This window comes from Meles meles, chromosome 4 (assembly GCF_922984935.1).
Source record: "Meles meles chromosome 4, mMelMel3.1 paternal haplotype, whole genome shotgun sequence".
In the NCBI taxonomy this organism is placed as follows: domain Eukaryota; kingdom Metazoa; phylum Chordata; class Mammalia; order Carnivora; family Mustelidae; genus Meles; species Meles meles.
In genome coordinates, this window is record NC_060069.1 from 11,053,767 (window position 1) to 11,074,647 (window position 20,881).

Here is a 20,881-nt window from a genome sequence, read left to right on the forward strand (position 1 = left end):
GATATAAACTTATAGTTCTAATCTTTGTATAATAAATTAAGATAAATTGTGTTTTTAGTGCTCATACAACAAAACATCTATAAGAATAATACTATACTGCCATGAACAATCGAGTTTTTGAGAAATTGAATAACATGGGAAAATGCTTACAGTATAATCAAACAGTAAAATACGATGCCATGCAAACTCCTTTAATTTAGGCATAGCACTGGTGACAATTGGAATTTTATATGTTTTATATAAGATTACTGACTGCCAGTCCTCCACACTGGATTATATTTCATAAGGACATAGAACATGTCTGTTTTAATCATGCTCCAGTGCATAGTGCAGTGTCTGGCACCTAGTAGGTACTCAGTAAGTACTTGCTGAATTAAGTAAATTTGGAGAAAACTCAAGAATAAATACTAGATTACTCTAGCAAGATTTTTCCATTCTTGTTTTTCTAGATTATTTTACAGTAGAATAATCAGAAGAAAAAGTAACAGTAAATATTTCAAAACTCAAAGGTAACAGACTGATAAAAAAGGACTCCACAATTTATGAATCTTTGGTGAGAAAGATTGAGTAACTTTTTTTTTTTTTCTATTTGGGTCATGTATTTTTAAATCCTAAAGTGAATATAAATTATATTTATAAAATATTTTGAGTATCTTTAAAGTTATAAGAAAACACTGAATTTGATAACTTAGTGGTGACTTTTGAGAGAATAGATATTAAGGAATCTGTATTCTTATACAGCAGGTTAATAATACAATATAATTATAGATTTGAATTGATTTTATATATTTCCCTAAAATTTTTTAAAATTTAAATTCTTCTAAATTCATTCAACTTACTTTCTATTTAGTCAGCTACTGTTCCTAAACAGGTACCAGAATGACACCAGAACACTAGTGGTTCTATGAAATGATCATCAGAAAGTTTGAGAAGTGTTATATATAATAGTCTAAGAAATTTACATAAATCTTGGTTTATTAAACATTTACAGAAGTCCTCTAATGAAGAAAACAATGTGTAGGAGTTTGTAGATAACACCTGACCACAAAACCACCTTTCTCCTAGTGTCAATATATTTTTTTTAAAACCATGTTATAGGGGCGCCTGGGTAGCTCAGTGGGTTAAGCCTCTGCCTTCAGCTCAGGTCATGATCTCAGGGTCCTGGGATCCAGCCCAGCATCAGGCTCTCTGCTCAGCGGGGATCCTTCTCCCCCCGCCCCCAGCCCTGGCCGCCTGCCTCTCTGCCTACTTGTGATCTCTCTCTGTCAAATAAATAAATAAAATTTTTTTTAAAAGTTTTATTTGCTTCAGTTTAGCATATCATAAACTTTGTATTACCGTAGAAATCTTATGAAATCTCAAGACTATTACCCTTGTTCTAGAAGAGGTTTGAGGAAAGGTAGATGTTTTTTATCTTGTGCTATACATCAGTCTTCTAGAAATGCCGCACTTCGAGAAATACCGCACAGCATATTCCCAACACACAGAGGGTAATGGATAAGAATGGTGGATCTGGCATCCTAGACCTGGATTCAAATGCCACTTCTGCTACTTTTTGGCCATGTGACCTTGGCAAGTTATTAAATCACTTTTAAGCCTTTTCCAGAAATATTTGCTTTAATGGAATTGTCTTAAAATTTAAATGAACAGCGTATATAAAATACTTTAGCATGATATCTGGCACATGGTTATTAATCAGTAATTAGCTACTCTCATTGTTAGCCTTGCAGAGAAGTGTTTATCAAGACCCATCATAAGGATCTATAGCTTCCTAGGTCCTTTTGAATTGAATCTGCTTTTATTATTGTTAATGGTTCCGTTTTACTGAAACTGAATTTCTTAAATATGCTAATGTAAACTCTTAAAGTATATTCTTAAAGTAAATATGAGTGAATTTAAGTTTCTTTCCTGTTTGCAGTTATAAATTTATATTTTTCGAATTGAGAAGAATGAGCATATTGACTGGATTCATGGTGAAGTGTAAAGAGCCAGATTTTACCAGAGCATTATTTTAGGATGATACAATAGCTATGGTCATTATACCAAAAATATAAGTGAATAAATCTCTAGGAAACTTAATTTTGTGTCATTTTTAAAGATTAATTTTAGTAGTAGTAGTATTTAATTTTTATTATTACCTCAGTGATAGATGGGGCAAGCTACCATTATCACCTAAACAAAAAGCTACATTTTCCAAATGGGTACGACCAGAAGACCTCACCAACAATCCTACAATGATTTATACTGTGTCCAGTTTTAGCATAAAGCAGGTAAACATTTTATATGATTTTATATGAAAGCTAACGTTTTGAAGTAATTTGAATATAGATTTGGGGGTTTTCTTAGTTTTTATTTGTATCAAGATGCATGAGTATAATTGGAAAAACTCTGCACACTTTGCATACTGAGATAATACGAGTATGAATAACTGAGGAATTGCAGATTTTTATATAGACCCTTTTTATCAGTATATTCTTGCAGATGAGAAAGTTGAGGATCTCAGCCTCACCTTAATAAGAGAATAGATTTTTTTTTCTTTAAGATTTTATTTGGGGGGCGCCTGGGTGGCTCAGTGGGTTAAGCCGCTGCCTTCGGCTCAGGTCATGATCTCAGGGTCCTGGGATCGAGTCCCGCATCGGGCTCTCCGCTTGGCGGGGAGCCTGCTTCCCTCTCTCTCTCTCTCTCTGCCCGCCTCTCTGTCTACTTGTGATCTCTCTCTGTCAAATAAATAAATAAAATCTTTAAAAAAAAAAAAAAAAAAAAAAAAAAAAAAAAAAAAAAAAAGATTTTATTTGGGAGAGAGCGAACACAAGTGGGAGAGGAGAGGGAGGAATAAGGGGAGATAGCATTTCATGCAGACTCCATGCTGAGCATGGAGCCCAAGACGGGGCTTGGTCTCATGACCTGAGCTGAAATCAAGAGTCGGAGGTTTAACCCACTGAGCCACCCAGGCACCCGAGAATAGATATTTTTTTAAAAGGAAGATATTAAGCTTATTCGAAAAAGTTCAGTGGTATAACAACAATATGGCTTTATTGCAAACTTTATTCAGTTAAGTTTTGCATTGACATACAGATGTCTTCCAGTTAGTATAAAAATAATGGTCCTGGGGTATATGGGTGGCTCATCAGTTAAGCATCTGCCTTCAGCTCAGGTCATGATCTCAGGGTCCTGGGATTGCTTTGGGTTCCCTGCTCAGTGGGGAATCTGTTTCTTCCTCTACCCCCTCCCAGAGGAAGTCTGGGAAGTCCTCTGCCCACCCCCCATCCCTTCTTGTGCTCACTGTCTCTCTCTAATAAGTAAATACAATCCTAAAAAAATTAAAAAGTACTGGTCCTGAAATACTATGATTCAAGAATCTTTTGATGTGCGTATTCAGTTTAGTTGGTCATATTATATAAACTTTTTTAAAAATGCCTTTAAATTATCATTAAAAACTTGTGGGTTCAGTGAGTATGCTTTTATCCATGTAAGAAATATATTTATTCTAAATTAACTTTATTGAAGTATTATACTTAATTTTTCTGGAATTTATTTGAAGAAAATATGTATGAATCTGCAATATAGAATTTCTGTTCATTTTGGTATTCAAGCAGCAGTTCACTCAGTATAAAAAGTCGGCGGCATAGGTGTAAGTGCTTCAGTATTGTTGCAATGTTGAAATTACATGAATGAATTAATATATTAACACATTCTTATTAACAGACAATAGTATCAGATTGTTCCTTTGTGGCATCACTGGCTATCAGTGCAGCTTATGAAAGACGATTTAATAAGAAATTGATTACCAGGTAAAATTTTGTATTTGTCCCTTTAGCCCTTTTCATATAATTGTTTCTTGACTAGAAGTTAACACCTTTGGTTTTATCTGCATAGAAAGTGAAGAAGGCGTATCACTTAGAATATTGTGGCCCTGTATGTTAAACAGATGACTTGTGAATGTGGAAAGATTTCCTAAAATAGTTTTAAGAATGTATATACATGTGTTAATATATATGAAATAGGTATGTTTTGAAATAAATAAAATTGGTCAAAGTAAAATCATATCATATTTATAATTATATTATGCTGTATGGTAGCCACTAGCCACATGTGGATACTTGAAAAGGGCTAGTCTGAATCAAAATGAGCTGTAAATATAAAATGCATCAGATTTTGAAAACTGAGCACAAAAAAAATATAAAATTGGAAGATACCTCAAATTTTTATAGTGATTACACACTGAGATAATATTTTGGATAAGTTTGGTTAAATAAAATATATTAAAATGTCACCTTTTTAACTTTTAATATGGCACCTGGAAAATAGAAAATATCTCTTTTGGCTAAAACTGCTTTAGAATGTGCTGAAATGTTACAGAAATAGTTTTTCCTCTCAATTTTTTAAAGTTTTATTAGCTAAAGATCATTTATTATACAAATGAAGCATTATAATATTTCATGCATCTTTTCCTTAGTGGTTTTTGTGTAAGTCCTGAGATCACAGAGATAAATTAAACACAGACCTTAGTTTTAAGCTATTTGCCATCTTGGATAAATAGATTCTATAAGTAAATAATATGCAGTGTAAAAATAATTGATACCGATACAAATGTCTTACTAGATAATTTTGTGTAGCTTTATCAGAATTGTGTTCACTTTATCTCTGTCAGAGTTGTAGTTAGTTGCCTTAGTTCTTGTTAATTGAAATGGTCTCTTCTTGAGTCAGAGAAGATTATTTCAACTGGCATAAAATATATCTACTTAATAGAAAATTTATTAGAGTTTATAATTAAAAACTTAGAATTTTTCAGAGTATTATGAAATTTGTGCCCTGCTCTATGATCTCATATTTTCTTTATATTAAATAAGCACTTTGATTAGGGTGAAATTCTTTTCCTAGGCCTATCACAGAAAAATATTCTGTTTGTTTTTATAAAATTGCCAAGACAATAGCATATGTCTAAAGAAAATATATCCTGCATAGTAGTTTATATTGAATATTAATTTGGTATTTCAATATTTATTTTCCTTACAAAAGCATAATTTACCCTCAGAATAAGGATGGTGAGCCAGAATACAATCCATGTGGAAAGTATATGGTAAAACTTCACCTCAATGGTGTCCCAAGAAAGGTGAATAATACCTCTCCCCACCCCAACCCCTTCTCTCTCTCCTTCCCCACTTTTGAATATTGAGTAGAATCATTAAGAAATGTTATTTGTGTAATCTTTAAAAAGAGTTTGAGTCTGGTGTTATGCATATTGCTACCAGTAACATCGTATGTTAATAATTAAAAATAAAAATTAAGAAAGTCTTTTAAAAAATGATTTTGGGAAATTCATAGAAAGTTTCAAAAAGTAACATTGAGCTAATGATTACTAATGCTTAAACTATAATCTGATAGTTCTTAATTAAAAGGGAAAGGAAATCGGGCAAACTATAAGGTCACAAGGGTTTATATATATAGTCATAACCTCAAACCTAAGAAGTTTTTTATGTTTTCTTTTGTGAAATATATACAGTCTGAAATTACACTGCTTTCTTTAAGAACTATGAACTTACGTAATGGCCTGGCATTGTTGGGATTCTCTAGCTCTTGTCTACTCAGGTCCGTCCCCGTGGATCAACATTAGCACTTATCTGAGAACTTGTTAGAATTGCAAAATTTAACACTTTCCTGAACCTACTGAATCAGAATCTGTATTTAAACAAATCCCCTGATGCTTTCAGTCTGAAAAGTTGCTCAGTGGCTCAGTAATACTCAAATTTTGGTATGTATAAAATCACGTGGAGGGCTTGAAACACAAATTGCTGTCCTGCACCCCTCAGTTTGTGGGGTGGGGCTACAATGTGCATTTCTGACAAGTTCCCAGATGATGCCGGTGCTGCTAAGAAAGCCCTGTGAGAGCCGCTGCTCTAGATGATTACTTAAAAATTAGGCAGAATCATTGAGAATGATTTTTTCTGTAGTCTTTAACTCATTGTTTAAAGAATCTTTGAAAATGTAGTTGCATAATCCTCTTGTTAGTGTTAGATCAGAATTTTTCCTATTCTTATTTCCCAAATCACTTTCTATTGTGACGTAGAAACTGTATCTTTGTGGTGATCACTTCCTGTATTACTTAAATGTATCTTTTGGCCATAATGTTCTACTTTTACAACTGTACATAACAGTCTTTTTGCAGGTTTAGGTTAAAATTACATCTAATATTGTTATTTACCTTAATAGTGAGGCCCTTTTATAATTACTTTAGATAAAATGTACATTTCTAGAATCTGTTATAATTTTGATGATATAGATCCATTTAACCAGTTGGCTCAAGGTTATCACATGACAGGAAGGTTAGCCTATAAAATGGAATAAAGACATGTTTTATAATTTTTATAAATTGAGCAGATTCTAGAAATATGAAGCTATCATTACTTTACTAATGGGCATATTATGACTTTTATTTCATCTATATGAAAGGGGTTTTTTTTTCCTTGATAGAAAGGGTTTTAAGATATTGTGTACCACCTAAGGAAATTAATGTTCTCTTTCTCCAGGTGATCATTGATGATCAATTACCTGTTGATCATAAGGGAGAGTTGCTCTGTTCTTATTCTAACAACAAAAGTGAATTATGGGTTTCTCTCATAGAAAAAGCATATATGAAGGTCATGGGAGGATATGATTTCCCAGGATCCAATTCGGTAAGTATCAGGAGGATCTAGACACAGACTTATGCTATCTAATATGATTATTTTAAATTTGAGAGATTATAGATGCTATTTTTATTTAAAGGAAAATGAAACAGAGACTGAACCTCTGAAAAATGTTAATCACCTTATTAAGGAAAACTATTTTCTTTCACAAGGATACTGCATTGTAAAGGATTCAGGGAAGCCTAAAATGCAAGTCTCCTCTCATGTTGAGATACAAGACCAATTAGATACAGCATACCTTTCCAAAGAAGTCTCTTCAGGTCAAAGGAATGTGTCATATTGTCATCCTTATGTGTGTTCTTTGGACTGTAAATTCAGGTTCAAGGAGTTTGTTTTTTGGTCTTTCCCAGTCTTAACACTGCTTAACCTACAAAATCAAGGTGTGTGCCGGTGTCCTTTAGTTGGATGAGGTAGACTGAGCTTATGCCAGAAATTAGATTAGTATAACTTTGAATTAGGACACTAACCAGCTGTGGCCTTAGAAAAGGTATGTAACCATTCCTACATCTTTGCTTATCTGCAATATGAGAATAATACCCACCTTTCAGAGTTGTAAAGATTAAATGAAGTAATGTATGCAAGTTATCCATCCTTCATAGTTTCCCACCTAATACCAGGCTTTCTTCACTCTCCTGGTTCTTACAATGCTAGGCAAAGAATGTATAGGTCATACTTAAATGTAATAGGATATTAAAATTTCTTCTTGGCCTACATGCTCAATTGTTCTGTTCTTCAAATATATTTATAGTTTAGTTTCTAATTCAGTGCCTTTTAATTTACCTAGTGCAGCGTAGAGAGAGTCTACGCTCTCTCTACGCTGAAAGAGATATGTAACACTTTAGAAAAGACTTGAGAAAAGTGGCTGTCCTAAGAACTCACTAAATGGTGAGTGACTGTCAGTGTCATTATTAAAGCAGCTTTTATCTGTAACATGTTTTTAGTTTTCATTGTATTTACCAGTAGGACAGTTGTTGAGTTCAGGAAAAACAACAGAGATTATAAGGAATAAACTTGTGTTTAAATCTGGGTAGGAATTTGAGTTAAATAAGAAATGTATTACTGGTCGAAAACAATTGATGATATTTAATAGCTACCATGGGGATTTGTTAAAGAGCTTGGAAACAATATTGACAGTCCTGAAAATGTGTTTATGTTGCAGAATATTGATCTTCATGCACTGACTGGGTGGATACCAGAAAGGATTGCTATGCATTCAGATAGCCAGACTTTCAGTAAGGATAATTCTTTCAGAATGCTTTATCAAAGGTAAATATTTTCTCTCTCTTTGGTAGTAAAATAGGCAGTTTTTAAAAATTCATGCCTTAGAAGAGATAATACAGAGGCTGCATTTTTAGTTATTTAGGGAAATTCTGGTTTTATTTGTTTCCATTTTGGTTTTATTTGTTTAAATAATCTACACTTAACATGGGGCTCAAACTCCATGACCCCCAGATCAAGAGTCACGTGCTCTACCAACTGAGTCAGCTAGGTACCCCCAGGAAATTGTGTTTTGAAAATGGACTTCACTTTATGTACTTGCTATGGCCAGCCCTTAGTCATCCTCAGTGATAATGACAATCCAGATTATAAATAATCTAAAACATTTGAATCTGGAATATGTCATATGAGCAAATTGTTTCATACTTCTTAAGTACTTACTTTGAGGGAAAGTGGAAAAAGAGAAGTATGAGAATATAAAGAGGAAGATAGCTTTTAAGCCTTCAATGAATAATCCATAGGTAGAGTTGGGAAGATTGTGCAGTAGTACATATTCAGTAGTGAAACTAGAAAATTTCAAAGATTTGACAAAGTGTATTTGACATCTCAACTTTATTTGTAAATCATTTGAAAACTTAACATTTGCTTTCCTTCATTGGTAAGTTTCTACCTTATAATTATCTAAAACTGGAGGAGGGTGGGGCAATGTAATAATTTATCTGATATGTTGTGAAAAGAAACGTAGTTCTTGTTCTCTAAGGAGTGTTGGGAATGTCCCATTTTAGAAAAGATGTCAAATTTGTGGAAATTTTCATGTAAACTATTAGACTGAAGGAAAGATAGTGTGATCTGATGGTATAAATCTGATGTTTTCTTTTAGTTACTTGTCTATTGGGGTCATTCCAGGTTTCACAAAGGGGATGTCCTCATCACTGCATCAACTGGAATGATGACTGAAGCTGAAGGAGAGAAGTGGGGTCTGGTTCCCACACATGCATATGCTGTTTTGGATATTAGAGAGTTCAAGGTTTCGCTTACGTATTTTTCTTCTTTCTCATACCTGATTGTAAGACATTGCAAGGATCCCAAATAGTGTAATAGGCCTTTTTTTTTTTTTTTCTTTTTTGATTTAAATTTTAGGTAGTTAACGTATAGTGCAATATTGGTTTCTGGAGTAGAATTCAGTGATTCATCACTTATATACAATATCCAGTGCTCATCAATAGTATAATAGCTTTTGAATACTGACACATCAAGGTTCAGATGAAGTTTTAAAAATCATTCTATCTATTACATTAAATAATTTGACCTCGACCATTAGAAATTATGAAATAAAAAGATGGGAAATGTAATGGCAGTGATAGCAGATATTGATAACAAAACAGAAATGCCTTTTGCCTCTTTAAAGTCATTAAATTTGTCTCAAAATTTGTTGAGGTAAACACACAGCCCTCTAAGTTCTGAGCTATTTGCTGATGTTGGGGGTAGTCATAGCATTAGGCTCTAGAGCATGGTAGACGTTCAGTAAATATTTACGAAAGGACAAAAAAAAGGGAATATCTATGAATAAGAAACATGCCAATGGATTTGCAAATGTTTCTCTTCCTAGCAGTCCTCACATGCTCTCAGACATTTCAGATTCTTTCTCTGCTCAGATGTTGGAATAGTTGACTTTATTACTTCTTGGTTATTGATTACCTCTTTTTAAATGAAAAAGAGATCTGTTCTATGGATTAGAAAATACAGAGATTGTTAAGGGAGAATTCTTTATCCCTGATGATAGAGAGTACCTAAGCTGTGTAGTCACTGGAAAGTTTAACTAGCCATGTATTCACTTTCCGCTGCTTAAATTTGCAGAAGGAAGTAGTGATCGATCAGCAATGACAGTGTTCTGCTGTGTATTAATTAGATTGATTTTTTTTTTAAGATTTTATTTATTTGACAGAGATCACAAGTAGGCAGCGAGGCAGGCAGAGAAAGAGAGGAGGAAGCAGGCTCACCGCCGAGCAGAGAGCCTGACGCGGGGCTTGATCCCAGGACCCTGAGATCATGACCTGAGCCGAAGGCAGAGGTTTTAACCCACTGAGCCACCCAGGTGCCCCTAGATTGATTTTCTTATATGGCATGTGGAATTATACGAAGTATGAAAGCTTTAGGGACCTGCTACAACATCAGTTTATCTAGTCTCAAGGCTTTCTAAATCAACCACTACTATTTCCCTAACCATTGTGTATAAAATAAATAGTGTTTTCCCTTTAAAAGCATAAAAATTTGATTACCTAAAGCAAAAAAAAAATAAAAACGTCTGTGAAATTGAATAAGCTGAGAGATTTGTGCTTGGTGTAGAAATGTGTTTCAGAATGTTCCACAAACATGAGTTAAAACATTGGCCGTAACATTTGCTGTTATTTACTACTATGTGTATGTTATTTTATTGTTAAAACATCCCTGTAGGTGACCAGGATGCCTGGGTGGCTCAGTCAGTTTTAAGCACCTGCCTTTGGCTTAGGTGGTGGGATTGAGTCCCACATCAGGCTCCTTGCTCAGCAGGGAACCTGCTTCTCCCTTTCCCTCTGCCCCTCCCCCTGCTTGTGCTTGTGCTTTCTCTCTCTTTGACAAAGTCTTCATAAAAAAAAAATGTTAATTAAAAAAAAATCCTGGTAGGTGATCAGCAGTGAGGTAATAACAAGACAATTAAATTTAGATAATGAAACTCAATGTAGAAGTAAGCTTGAATTTGAAGAAATTTTCTGTGAAGATTGTGTCATTTACTTTGAATAATAAGGCTGTTTGTTGTGATTGTTTAAAGGAAACCAGACAAATAACTTATGAGTAAAATAGGCACCTGTGGTTTGATGTGAAAACAAAACATTTAAAAGCTTGCTGAATGTCAGTAAAGAGTTTCAGGTAGCAGCCGTTTTAGTTTAGTTCATCATTTTTATCTTAGTTTTGCTGTCTGTATTTTGAGATAGTTCCTTAGTCCTGACTTGAATTTTAAAATATTTCCAAAAATATTTACCTCACTAGGCATTTATCTCTAGAACCTCTGTTGTGCAGATAGACCCAATCTTAGACAAAAGCTATTGTTAATCTTCTATGTTTGTGAATTTCTTCACTTAATAAGATTTTATTAATACAAATGTTTCCATTTTGTCTCTAACCAGCTTGAGTATTTTAAGATCTTCACACTTTTAGTCTCAGCAGCTTTGGGTAATTTTGTTGTGTCCTTGAGGTTATGTTCCATAGTCTATTGTGAAGCTACCTCTCAGTTTCAAGCTGCTATCTTTTTTTTTTTATTTATTTGACAGACAGAGATCACAAGCAGGCAGAAGCAGCAGGCAGAGAGAGAGAGGAGAAAGCAGGTTCCCCGCCGAGCAGAGAGCCCGATGCGGGACTCGATCCCAGGACCCCAGGATCATGACCTGAGCCGAAGGCAGCGGCTTTAACCCACTGAGCCACCCAGGCGCCCCAAGCTGCTATCTTTAAGTCTAATAAGTCTTACCCCAAGGGATTTTTGAATCTGTCCAAGTCTTTTCATTTGCTCCCCCTTGGAAATAATTTTGAAAATTGAATGTTTTATCATAAACAAGATCCTTTTTTAGTCTTAACATTTTTTTCCCCTACTCAGGGCCTCTGAATTGCAGGCTCTCCAAACAAAATCTACAGCTCCTTCTTAGCGTCCTTAAAATGTCAGTGATGACCAGGACGTGCCCCAAAAGAGCTTAGCAATTTTCTCTCCTTTATATTCCTTCTTTAAAAAGTGTTAGGGTTCAGAATATACTTTTTTTTTAAGGTTTTATTTATTGGGGCTCCTGGTTGGCTCAGTCATTAAGCGTCTGCCTTCAGCTTAGGTCATGATCGTAGGGTCCTGGGATTGAGCCCCACATCGGGCTCCTTGATCAGCGGGAAGCCTGCTTCTCCCTCTCTCGCTCCCCCTGCTTGTGTTCCCTCTCTTACTGTGTCTCTCTCTGTCAAATAAATGAAATCTTTTAAAAAGAAAAGGTTTTATTTTATTTCAGAGAGAGAAAAAGAGAGCATGAGCAGGGGGAGGGGCAGAGGGAGAAACAGGCTCCCTGCTGAGCAGGGAACCCAATACCAGACTCATCCCAGGACCCTGGGATCAGGAAGCAGATATCCTATTTATGTAGAGCTAGGTTTTATTTGGGGGGGGGGCAGTTAAATATCTGTGTGGCAGCGGCAAGAGTGGACAAGTGGTAAGAAGAAATTGAGAAAAGGAATTTGAAGATTCCTGAGAGAAATGAATGTCCGGATATCACATCTTTCCAGGCCATGATTTGCTACATTTAAAATAGCTGAGGACTGTGTCTTTCAGAAATGTTCCCAAGCAGTTTGACATCATTAGAAAATGAATACAATTTCCTAATTTGACTGCTTGAAATAAGACAAATACTCTAGGATTTACAAGCTCTTTTGATTTTCTGAGTTCAAGTAATGAGTTCTGTAGACACACCCAGTATTTGTTGAGCACTTACCATAACCTTAACAGTCTGTTCTATAAACTCAGTCAAGACTTCTGAACAAGAACAGTAGTGTTACTGTTTCAAGTTTACAGTCTCATTGGGGAGACAAAACTCATGCATTTGTACAAGTAGGAAACAAGGTAGAATATTAATTGTTTTAAACTAAAGTAATATAGAATATTAATGTTACAAAGTTTAGAGAAGAAGTAGTAATTAAAAGAAGACCATTACTAATTACTAAATATTTTGCATATTTTGGATAGTTAATTCATTTAATCTGCACAACAGTGTTCTAGGAGACATTATAATCTTCATTTTATGTGTAAGTAAACAAATAATCAGAGAGTAAATGACCCACCAAAGGTCCATAAAGCTAATTAATAGAGCTGGCATTTGGTCCCATTTCTTTTTGACTCCAAAGTCCATTGTTTTTTTTCTCTTCTTCACTGCTGCAGTCTTCATTGAGAGAATCAGTGGAGAAAAAAGCTAAGGAGTATCTGAAAGGATCTTAAGGGAGGAGGGTGGTTACAAGGGATGAGAGAGGGCTTTCCAGGAAGGGGGGAACAGCATGGGTAAATAAGGATTATTTGTGGGGATGATGAGAGAAAAGACTAAATTAGAGCCAAGGGTATGAGTACTGGAATATAAAGTGGGGCCAGAGCAGAGTAGGCTTTGAAAGGGTGGGAAGTTCGTGGTGCTCTAAGGCAGCACCGTCCAAAAGAACTTCCTACTATGATGGAAGTGTTCCATATCTGTGCAGTACATAAGCCAATAGCTATACATGGTCCTTGAACACTTGAAATGTGGCTAGTGTGACTAAGGAGCTGATTTTTATTAAAAAAAAATTTTTTTTAATATTTTATTTATTTATTTGACAGAGATTTCAAGTAGGCAGAGAGACAGGCAGAGAGAGAGAGGAGGAAGCAGGCTCCCTGCCGAGCAGAGAGCCCGATGCGGGGCTCGATCCCAGGACCCTGGGATCATGACCTGAACTGAAGGCAGAGGCTTTAACCCACTGAGCCACCCAGGCGCCCCTATTTTAAAAAAATTTTAATTTTAATTACCACCTATGGGTAGTGACTACCATATAGACAGCATAGCTCTTGGGAATAGGTAGGCATCAGATATGTCATGTAGTGAAAATATTGATTAAAGAATATTGTAAGTTGATGTGAAAGGAAGAGTATTGATCAGTATTCAAAATGCAACCTCTCTTAGAAAATGCATGATATAACTAATAAAAATTTGGTAAAACTGTTTTGCAACTTTTATCTTTTTTTTTTTTTCTTAATAGGGGCTGCGATTTATCCAGCTGAAAAATCCTTGGAGTCATTTACGTTGGAAAGGAAGATACAGTGAAAATGATGTAAAAAACTGGACCCCAGAGTTACAAAAATATTTAAACTTTGATCCTCGAACAGCTCAGAAAATAGACAATGGTAAATACATCTTTTCAATTTTGATACCATTCGATCTTTAACATGCTTTAGTAATATGAAATGTATTAACTGACTGAAGTCATTTGTCATTAAGATATTGTATGGATTAACAGGCATCTAATTTTCAGGAATATTTTGGATTTCATGGGATGATCTCTGCCAGTATTATGATGTGATTTATTTGAGCTGGAATCCAGGTCTTTTTAAAGAATCAACATGTATTCATAGGTAACTTTTTTGCATATTTCTTTATATTTGCATATGCTTTATAGTAGTCTCCACTTTTCTCATGTAAAAATTGGATTAACTAATGAGATAAGCCTTCTTTTTGTCATTCCTGCAAATGACTGCCATATGATAGTTATTTTCTTTTTATGCTATTTTGGTTATGCCAAAAATTATTTAAGCAATAAAACAAAAATCCTGATAACCTAGTTGTATTAGAAACACAAAACTTTAAAAATAGTTTGTTTTAGCTCAATGAGAAATTGAATTACTGTTTTCTTTCTTCCTTTCTCTTTTAGTACTTGGGATGCTAAGCAAGGACCTGTGAAAGATGCCTATAGTCTGGCCAACAACCCCCAGTACAAACTGGAGGTGCAGTGTCCACAAGGGGGCGCTGCAGTTTGGGTTTTGCTTAGTAGACACATAACAGACAAGGTACTGATCCCTTCTTATATGTCCCATACAGAAACTTTAAAAAATATAATTAGACCGTTGTGAACAAGATATGTAATTTGGTCACCCCTGTTTCATTTATATAGGTGGCTTGAAGATAGTGTTGTATTACATAAATGTGTATTTGCCTCTGAGGAAATTTATATACTTAAAATCTTGAAGGAAAATGAGTTTATGCTTGCCAGTGAGGGTTTTGAGCTTGATTATGTAGGTCTTAAGAATACTATCATTAAAATACTCTGAAGGGGTTTGAAGATGTTAAATCATTAGGCCTGATTCTGTAAACCATAACCATAATCTTAATAGCCTCAGAGTCTTATTTAATGTATTACTTTATACAATGTGGTCATCCATTGAAATGAGTTTAATTCAGAAAAGCAGTTTTTGTAGCACTAAGAAGCTGAAATGCTCTTAAAATTAGAATTTTTCTCCCTACTAAGAGCATTTTGAGCCCATTTTCCTAACTATTGGATTCTTTGTACTTTCAGGATGATTTTGCAAATAATCGAGAATTTATCACAATGGTTGTATACAAGACTGATGGGAAAAAAGTTTATTACCCAGGTATGTTCAGTAGACAAATATTCAAGCAAACATTAAAATTTTATTTGCCTGATTAAAATGACAAACTTTATGTAGATAATATGCAGAAATAATGCTGATAGGCTAATAAAAACCATTCGAACAGACGTGCTAGTATTTATGCTACTTTGGTGTTCTGTTCTGATTTGTTTTTAATTTAGAGACCTCAGGAATTTGAGATTCCTGTATTCTTGCATATTGCTGTCAGAGTTTTGTTTCTAAAACTTAAATCCTATCTGATCAAAAATCCTGTGATTTTCTATGGGCTCCTGGATAAAATCTAAGCTCTCTGGCATGGTTTGTAAGACTTTTGGTATTCTGACCTTAACCTTTCTGTTGCCTTTTATCTCAGGCCACAGCTTTTCATATTGCCTTCAGTGAGGTACTGATTACTCCTGAACATTCCATGCCCTTGCTTCCCCTCTTTTTATACAGTTTCTTCTCCCAAGTCTCTCTCTCCTCCCTCTCCTCTACCCATTTACTCCTCTTACCCTAGTCTATGTAATAAACATGGTTAAGATCCAGCTTATATGTTATTTCCTGTGATAACTTTTCTGCCAGGCAAAGTGAATCTTTCCCTCTGTAGAGCTCCTGAGGCATTTAATATACTATATTGAAACCACTTTCCTTTCACATTAAAAAAAAAAAAGTTTACCATATATTAAGCATAGGAACTGTTAGTTTATGTGCTTGTTGGAGAGACAGAAATAAGAAAAATACCAGGTAGTGATGTGTCTGTAAAGAAATAAGTAGGGTTATGTGTTTGTGACTGATTGGTTGCTTTGGTTGGGTGGGCCATGGAAGGCCTCTTTGAGAAGGGGTAAGAGGAAGTCTGAATGACAAAAAGGGATCAGTCATGCAAAGAAATAAAGGGAAAAGCATTACAGGCAGAGGGAATAACAAGTGGGGGGACTCTAAAATGAGGAAAAAAGAGTGTTTCTTAGAAACAAAAAAAGGCCAGTAGGCCTGGAGTGGTATGGTATCAAGAGGTCAGAAAGGTATGCAGGCTCAGATGACATGATGTTCTATAAGCCACACAAGGGTTTGGATTTTGTTCTAAGTGTAATAGGAAATTTTTGGAGAGCCTTGATCAGGAAAATGACATGATAACAAAAATTTTTTTTAAGACCATTCTTTGTAGACTTATATTGGCAGGGGCAAGAAATGGAAAGGTACAAAATTAGTGATTTTGAGAAAGAACTTAGCATAATAGGAGGGGAGTGGAGATGAGGAGGAGTGGACAGATTTGGGTTTCAGTAGGATTGTCAGGACCTGAGTTAATTTTGGGGGGCAAAGAGAAATCAAGGATGATTTCTGTCTCTTTGGCTTACTTCATAAAAAGCTGCTATAACATTTACTGAGATAGGCAAAAACTGAGCGTGGGGCAGAGGAAGCAGTTTTGTTGTTGAGTAAAAGCAGAAGTTAATTTTTTTTGTTGTTACTTATTTAAAATACCTATTAGATATCCAGGTATAGAAACCAAGGAAACAGTTGGATTTTTGGGTAGAGTTCTGAGAAAAGTTTAGGGTTATAGATGCAGATTGAAGAATCAGGGGCATATAGATGTCTTTTGAAGATAGGACTGTATACACTGCCAATGGAGAGAGTTGTAGGTACAGAGATGAACACCAAGGACCTGACCCTTGGATTCAGACAGCTTAAGGTTGAGCAGAAGAAAGTTACTGCAGAAAAATTAGAACAGAGTACCTGAGGAAATAAAGTAAGATTTACATGACCCAAGTGAGGACAGTGTTTCATGAGGGAAAGAGTGGACAAATGCATCTATTATTTTAGAGGTAAGGTAGGTAGAGAAGAAACAATTGGACTTAGCATCTGGTAGTCATTGTTGACCTTAACAAGAACAGAGTTGGTAGAGAGGTGAGCTTAGAAGGCCAAAAGGAATGGATTGAGGAGAGACTGGGAGGTAGGAAGCAATTATTGACTTGGAGTGGATTGAGGAGAGACTGGGAGGTAGGAAGCAATTATTGACTTGGAGTGGATTGAGGAGAGACTGGGAGGTAAGGAAGCAATTATTGACAGTTCTTTCAAGAAGGCTAGGCAAAAGAAAGTGGTTTCATTAAGTCTTTTTTTTATTTAGTCAGAGAAAAACATGATATTCATCCCTCTGACACGGGGTGAAGGGGTAGGCGAAGGAAAGGGGGGATACAGAAACTGCATGACAGGCCCTGATTCCTATCAGTCAGTCAATATCAAGAGATTCTGATATTCGGGAATGGGCATGGCACATACGATTTCAAGGATTAAAGGTAAATTTAGCCAAATTTCCCATTTTTCATTATGTTGGCCACTGTACAACCAAAAAAACACAACTATTGTGTAGCTATTCCTAGCATTAAGATGTTTAAAAGGCTTTTGAACTTCAAAAATATTTTTGTTACACTTTTTATTTGAATTTCTTTTTTAAAGCAATGCTCCCTCTTAGATATAATGATACTGCCTTTTCAGAAAAAAAAATTTCTGGTTTACAATTTTATTTTCATTACAACACTCAGGTGAATTAAAAAACACTCTTTTATCATTCCCATTTGACCAGAGAGTAAACTGAGGCACAGAAAGGTTAAAAATCTTGTCCAAGATTTTCGTTTTTCTCCTCACACTAGATCACACCACTCTAAGCATTAGAGATTTATTACCTGTTTGAGATACTAAAATGTTTAGTTTTTTCAGTAGATTATATAAGTATTCAGTATTCCTAAATAAGCTAAATGGTATAGCATTGATTTTAAATGACATGTAATAATTGACATGCATGAAATAATTTTATTGTTATTGGCTTGATTGCAATAAAACATCAGAGATTATCATGCAGCATTGTTTGAGATAGCAAAATACTGGAAATAATCTGTGATACTGTCTGAATAACTAATGGAGATATAAATAAGTCATATTCATATGGTATGTCATACAGAGAGTTTTAAAAGGAATAAACCATATCTGTATAGAACATGAATCTAAAAAACATTGAGTGAAAAATGGAAGCTTTAAAATAAGACAATATGGTGTCCTTTTTTTAGATATATACCCACAGAAATAACATTTATTCATTCATTTTTAGGGATGTGTGTGTGTTCAATACTGAAAAGATGCCCAGGGGGCCTGGGTGGCTCGGTGGGTTAAAGCCTCTGCCTTCGGCTCAGGTCTTGATCCCAGAGTCCTGGGCTCAAGCCCCACGTCAGGTTCTCTGCTCAGTGGGGAGCCTGCTTCCCTTCCTCTCTCTGCCTGCCTCTCTGCCTACTTGTGATCTGTCTGTCAAATAAATAAAATCTTTAAAAAAAAAAAAAAAGAAAGAAAAGATGCACATTAATCCATCAGAGTGGAACAGAATGAGAGTAAGGGTGGTGTTTAAAAGGGACTTTGTTTCATAAGGAAGCTAGTGTGACTCCCAAAAAGGTTAATTTAGTTCTGAATGGTGAGGGATATAGATATATTTTTATATACTACTTTGTATCTTAAAAAATACTGCCTCAGGGGCGCCTGGGTGGCTCAGTGGGTTAAGCCTCTCCCTTCGGCTCGGGTCATGATCTCGGGGTCCTGGGATCGAGCCGCATAGCGGGCTCTCTGCTCGGCCGGGAGCCTGCTTCCCTCCCTCTCTCTGCTTGCCTCTCTGCCTACTTGTGATCGCTCTCTCCGTCAAATAAATAAATAAAATCTTAAAAAAAAAAAAATGCCTCAAAAAAGCACCAATCTTGATTTTAAAATCCTCTACTGGAGAAAATTCAGCACAGGGCTAGTAGGTATTATCTTCTGTCTCATTGAATGTATTCCAAAAGATAGCATTTATTTACTAGCAGTTATATAAAAATTTTAATTGTAAAGTTTTAAATTGAAATTCCTTTGTACTATTATGTTTTAAAGATGGAATCAAGGGGGAGGGATGTCCATCCATTTAATTTTTTTTTCCTATCATGACCTATAAAACTTTAAAAACTACAGAAACTAAAGTATCCTTTTCTGTAAACCTACTTATTTGTAGGTGACCCGCCTCCATACATTGATGGCATTCGAATTAACAGCCCTCATTATTTGACTAAGATAAAGCTGACCACACCTGGGACCCATACCTTTACATTAGTGGTTTCTCAGTATGAAAAGCAGAATACAATCCATTATACTGTCCGGGTGAGTAAACCAACATACAATGACAGAACACAATAATTTCAAGTACATGATGTGCTCTGCTGCTTAGTGGGGTTAGCTATAGAAAAAAATGTATTTCTGAAAATTGTCTATAAATTTTTGTGTGTATGTGCTTATATTAATTCAGCATTAAATTATGATGCTTCCCAGAGAAAGTAATGCTTTTGAAAAGTAATATTTTTATTTTGAATGACATATTGAATGAACAGTTTTAGTTCTCAGAATAATAGTTTGGTCCTGAGGTAATGTGATACATTGAACTAATAAATTCTATTTCAGAACAAGCAGTTAAGAACTCCTTTATCCTATGTAATACTTTAATTGACTTAAAAAACACAACTTTGAACTCTGTGAAAGGAAATCAGTTGCCTATGAACATATCGCTCTCTTATAGCTGGGCCAGTTAGTTGGTTGGTTGGGGCGGAAGAAGGTTATTGTAATTTTGTTGTGCATGGGTTTTTTTTTTCCCATACATCAATCAGTAAGGGAGCTCAACTTGTATAGATTTTTAGTGATGAAAGGGACATTGGATGGCTGCTTCTACCCACCCTTTTTCTTCAGATGCAGAAACCAAGGCCTAGGGACATTGTCCTGAGTCACACATATGAGCAGAGAAAGCCAGAACAAGATCCCTAGCTGCTCAATTTCCAGTTCGTTAAGCCTGTGTACAGAATAATTACTTTTATGTATGCCAACTGATTTTACAGTCTTCTAGTATATTCTTTATCACTATGGAGTTTTTATAAGCATAAACTTTATCAATACAATAAATTTTGTTTAAAATCTAGGTGTATTCAGCCTGCAGCTTTACTTTTTCAAAGATTCCTTCACCGTACACCTTATCAAAACAGGTAAGAATTCTTTCTTTGGGTCATAATATCAGAGAACGCTTAGAATTCCCTGGTCTTTTTCTCCTTTTCTCATTTTATTCACCTTTAAAAATTTCTTACAAAATAAAAACATTGTAATACAGGGGGAATGTAAGTGGCCTTTAGTCTGGGTTGGAATACAAGATCTTCAGTGAACAACATTCAGTGATTCTGTAAAAAGAAATAAGGCTTAAAGAAAAAAGATTATGCAGACTTTGGTCATTAGGGAAGGATTCATCATGTAGATGAACCTTTATTTTATATATATATATATATATATTTTTTTAAGATTTATTTCAGAGAGAGTGCACAAGCATGAGTTGGGGGAGAGACAAGGGGAGAAGTAGTCTTCCTGCTGAGCAGGGAGCCTGCCATAGAGTTCCATCCCAGAACCCTAGCATCATGACCCAAACTGAAAGCATACGTTTAACGACCGAGCCACCCAGGTGTCCATAGATGAACCTTGAAAGTAGAATTTGAGACTGGTTTTGCAGGGTGTGCTAGATGTCATCTGTAGAGGAAGATTTGAGGGAGAATCTTGGCTCCCTTATCAAATATTAATTGACCATATATGCTTGGGTTTATTTCCAGGCTCTTTATTCTGTTGGCCTATATATATGTGGTTTTTATACTGTCAGTACTTTATTGTTTTGATGACTATAGCTTTATCATGCAGCTTGAAATCAGGAAGTGTGTTGTCTCCTGCTTTGTTCTTTCTCAGGATTTCTTTGGCTATTCAGGGTCTTCTGTGGTTCTGTGTAAATGAGTGT

General features: G+C 35.3%; 1 protein-coding gene across 3 annotated transcripts in view; it reads left to right on the forward strand.

The window, feature by feature from the left end:
- CAPN7 (calpain 7) overlaps window positions 1-20,881 on the forward strand; it is a 42,436-nt gene that overhangs the window by 15,483 nt on the left and 6,072 nt on the right. For 2 of the 3 annotated variants that reach the window (XR_006818041.1, XM_046002694.1), the window contains exons 7-18: window positions 2,144-2,270; window positions 3,706-3,791; window positions 5,020-5,113; window positions 6,528-6,674; window positions 7,846-7,952; window positions 8,811-8,931; window positions 13,680-13,824; window positions 13,953-14,052; window positions 14,349-14,484; window positions 14,991-15,066; window positions 19,079-19,224; window positions 20,031-20,093. Coding sequence is in view for 2 of the 3 variants with exons in the window: in XM_046002694.1 (XP_045858650.1) it covers window positions 2,144-2,270; window positions 3,706-3,791; window positions 5,020-5,113; window positions 6,528-6,674; window positions 7,846-7,952; window positions 8,811-8,931; window positions 13,680-13,824; window positions 13,953-14,052; window positions 14,349-14,484; window positions 14,991-15,066; window positions 19,079-19,224; window positions 20,031-20,093 (1,348 nt within the window). In the remaining variant the exon portion in view is untranslated. The remainder of the gene's footprint in view (window positions 1-2,143; window positions 2,271-3,705; window positions 3,792-5,019; window positions 5,114-6,527; window positions 6,675-7,845; window positions 7,953-8,810; window positions 8,932-13,679; window positions 13,825-13,952; window positions 14,053-14,348; window positions 14,485-14,990; window positions 15,067-19,078; window positions 19,225-20,030; window positions 20,094-20,881) is intronic. The other variant, XM_046002695.1, reaches the window with a different exon arrangement.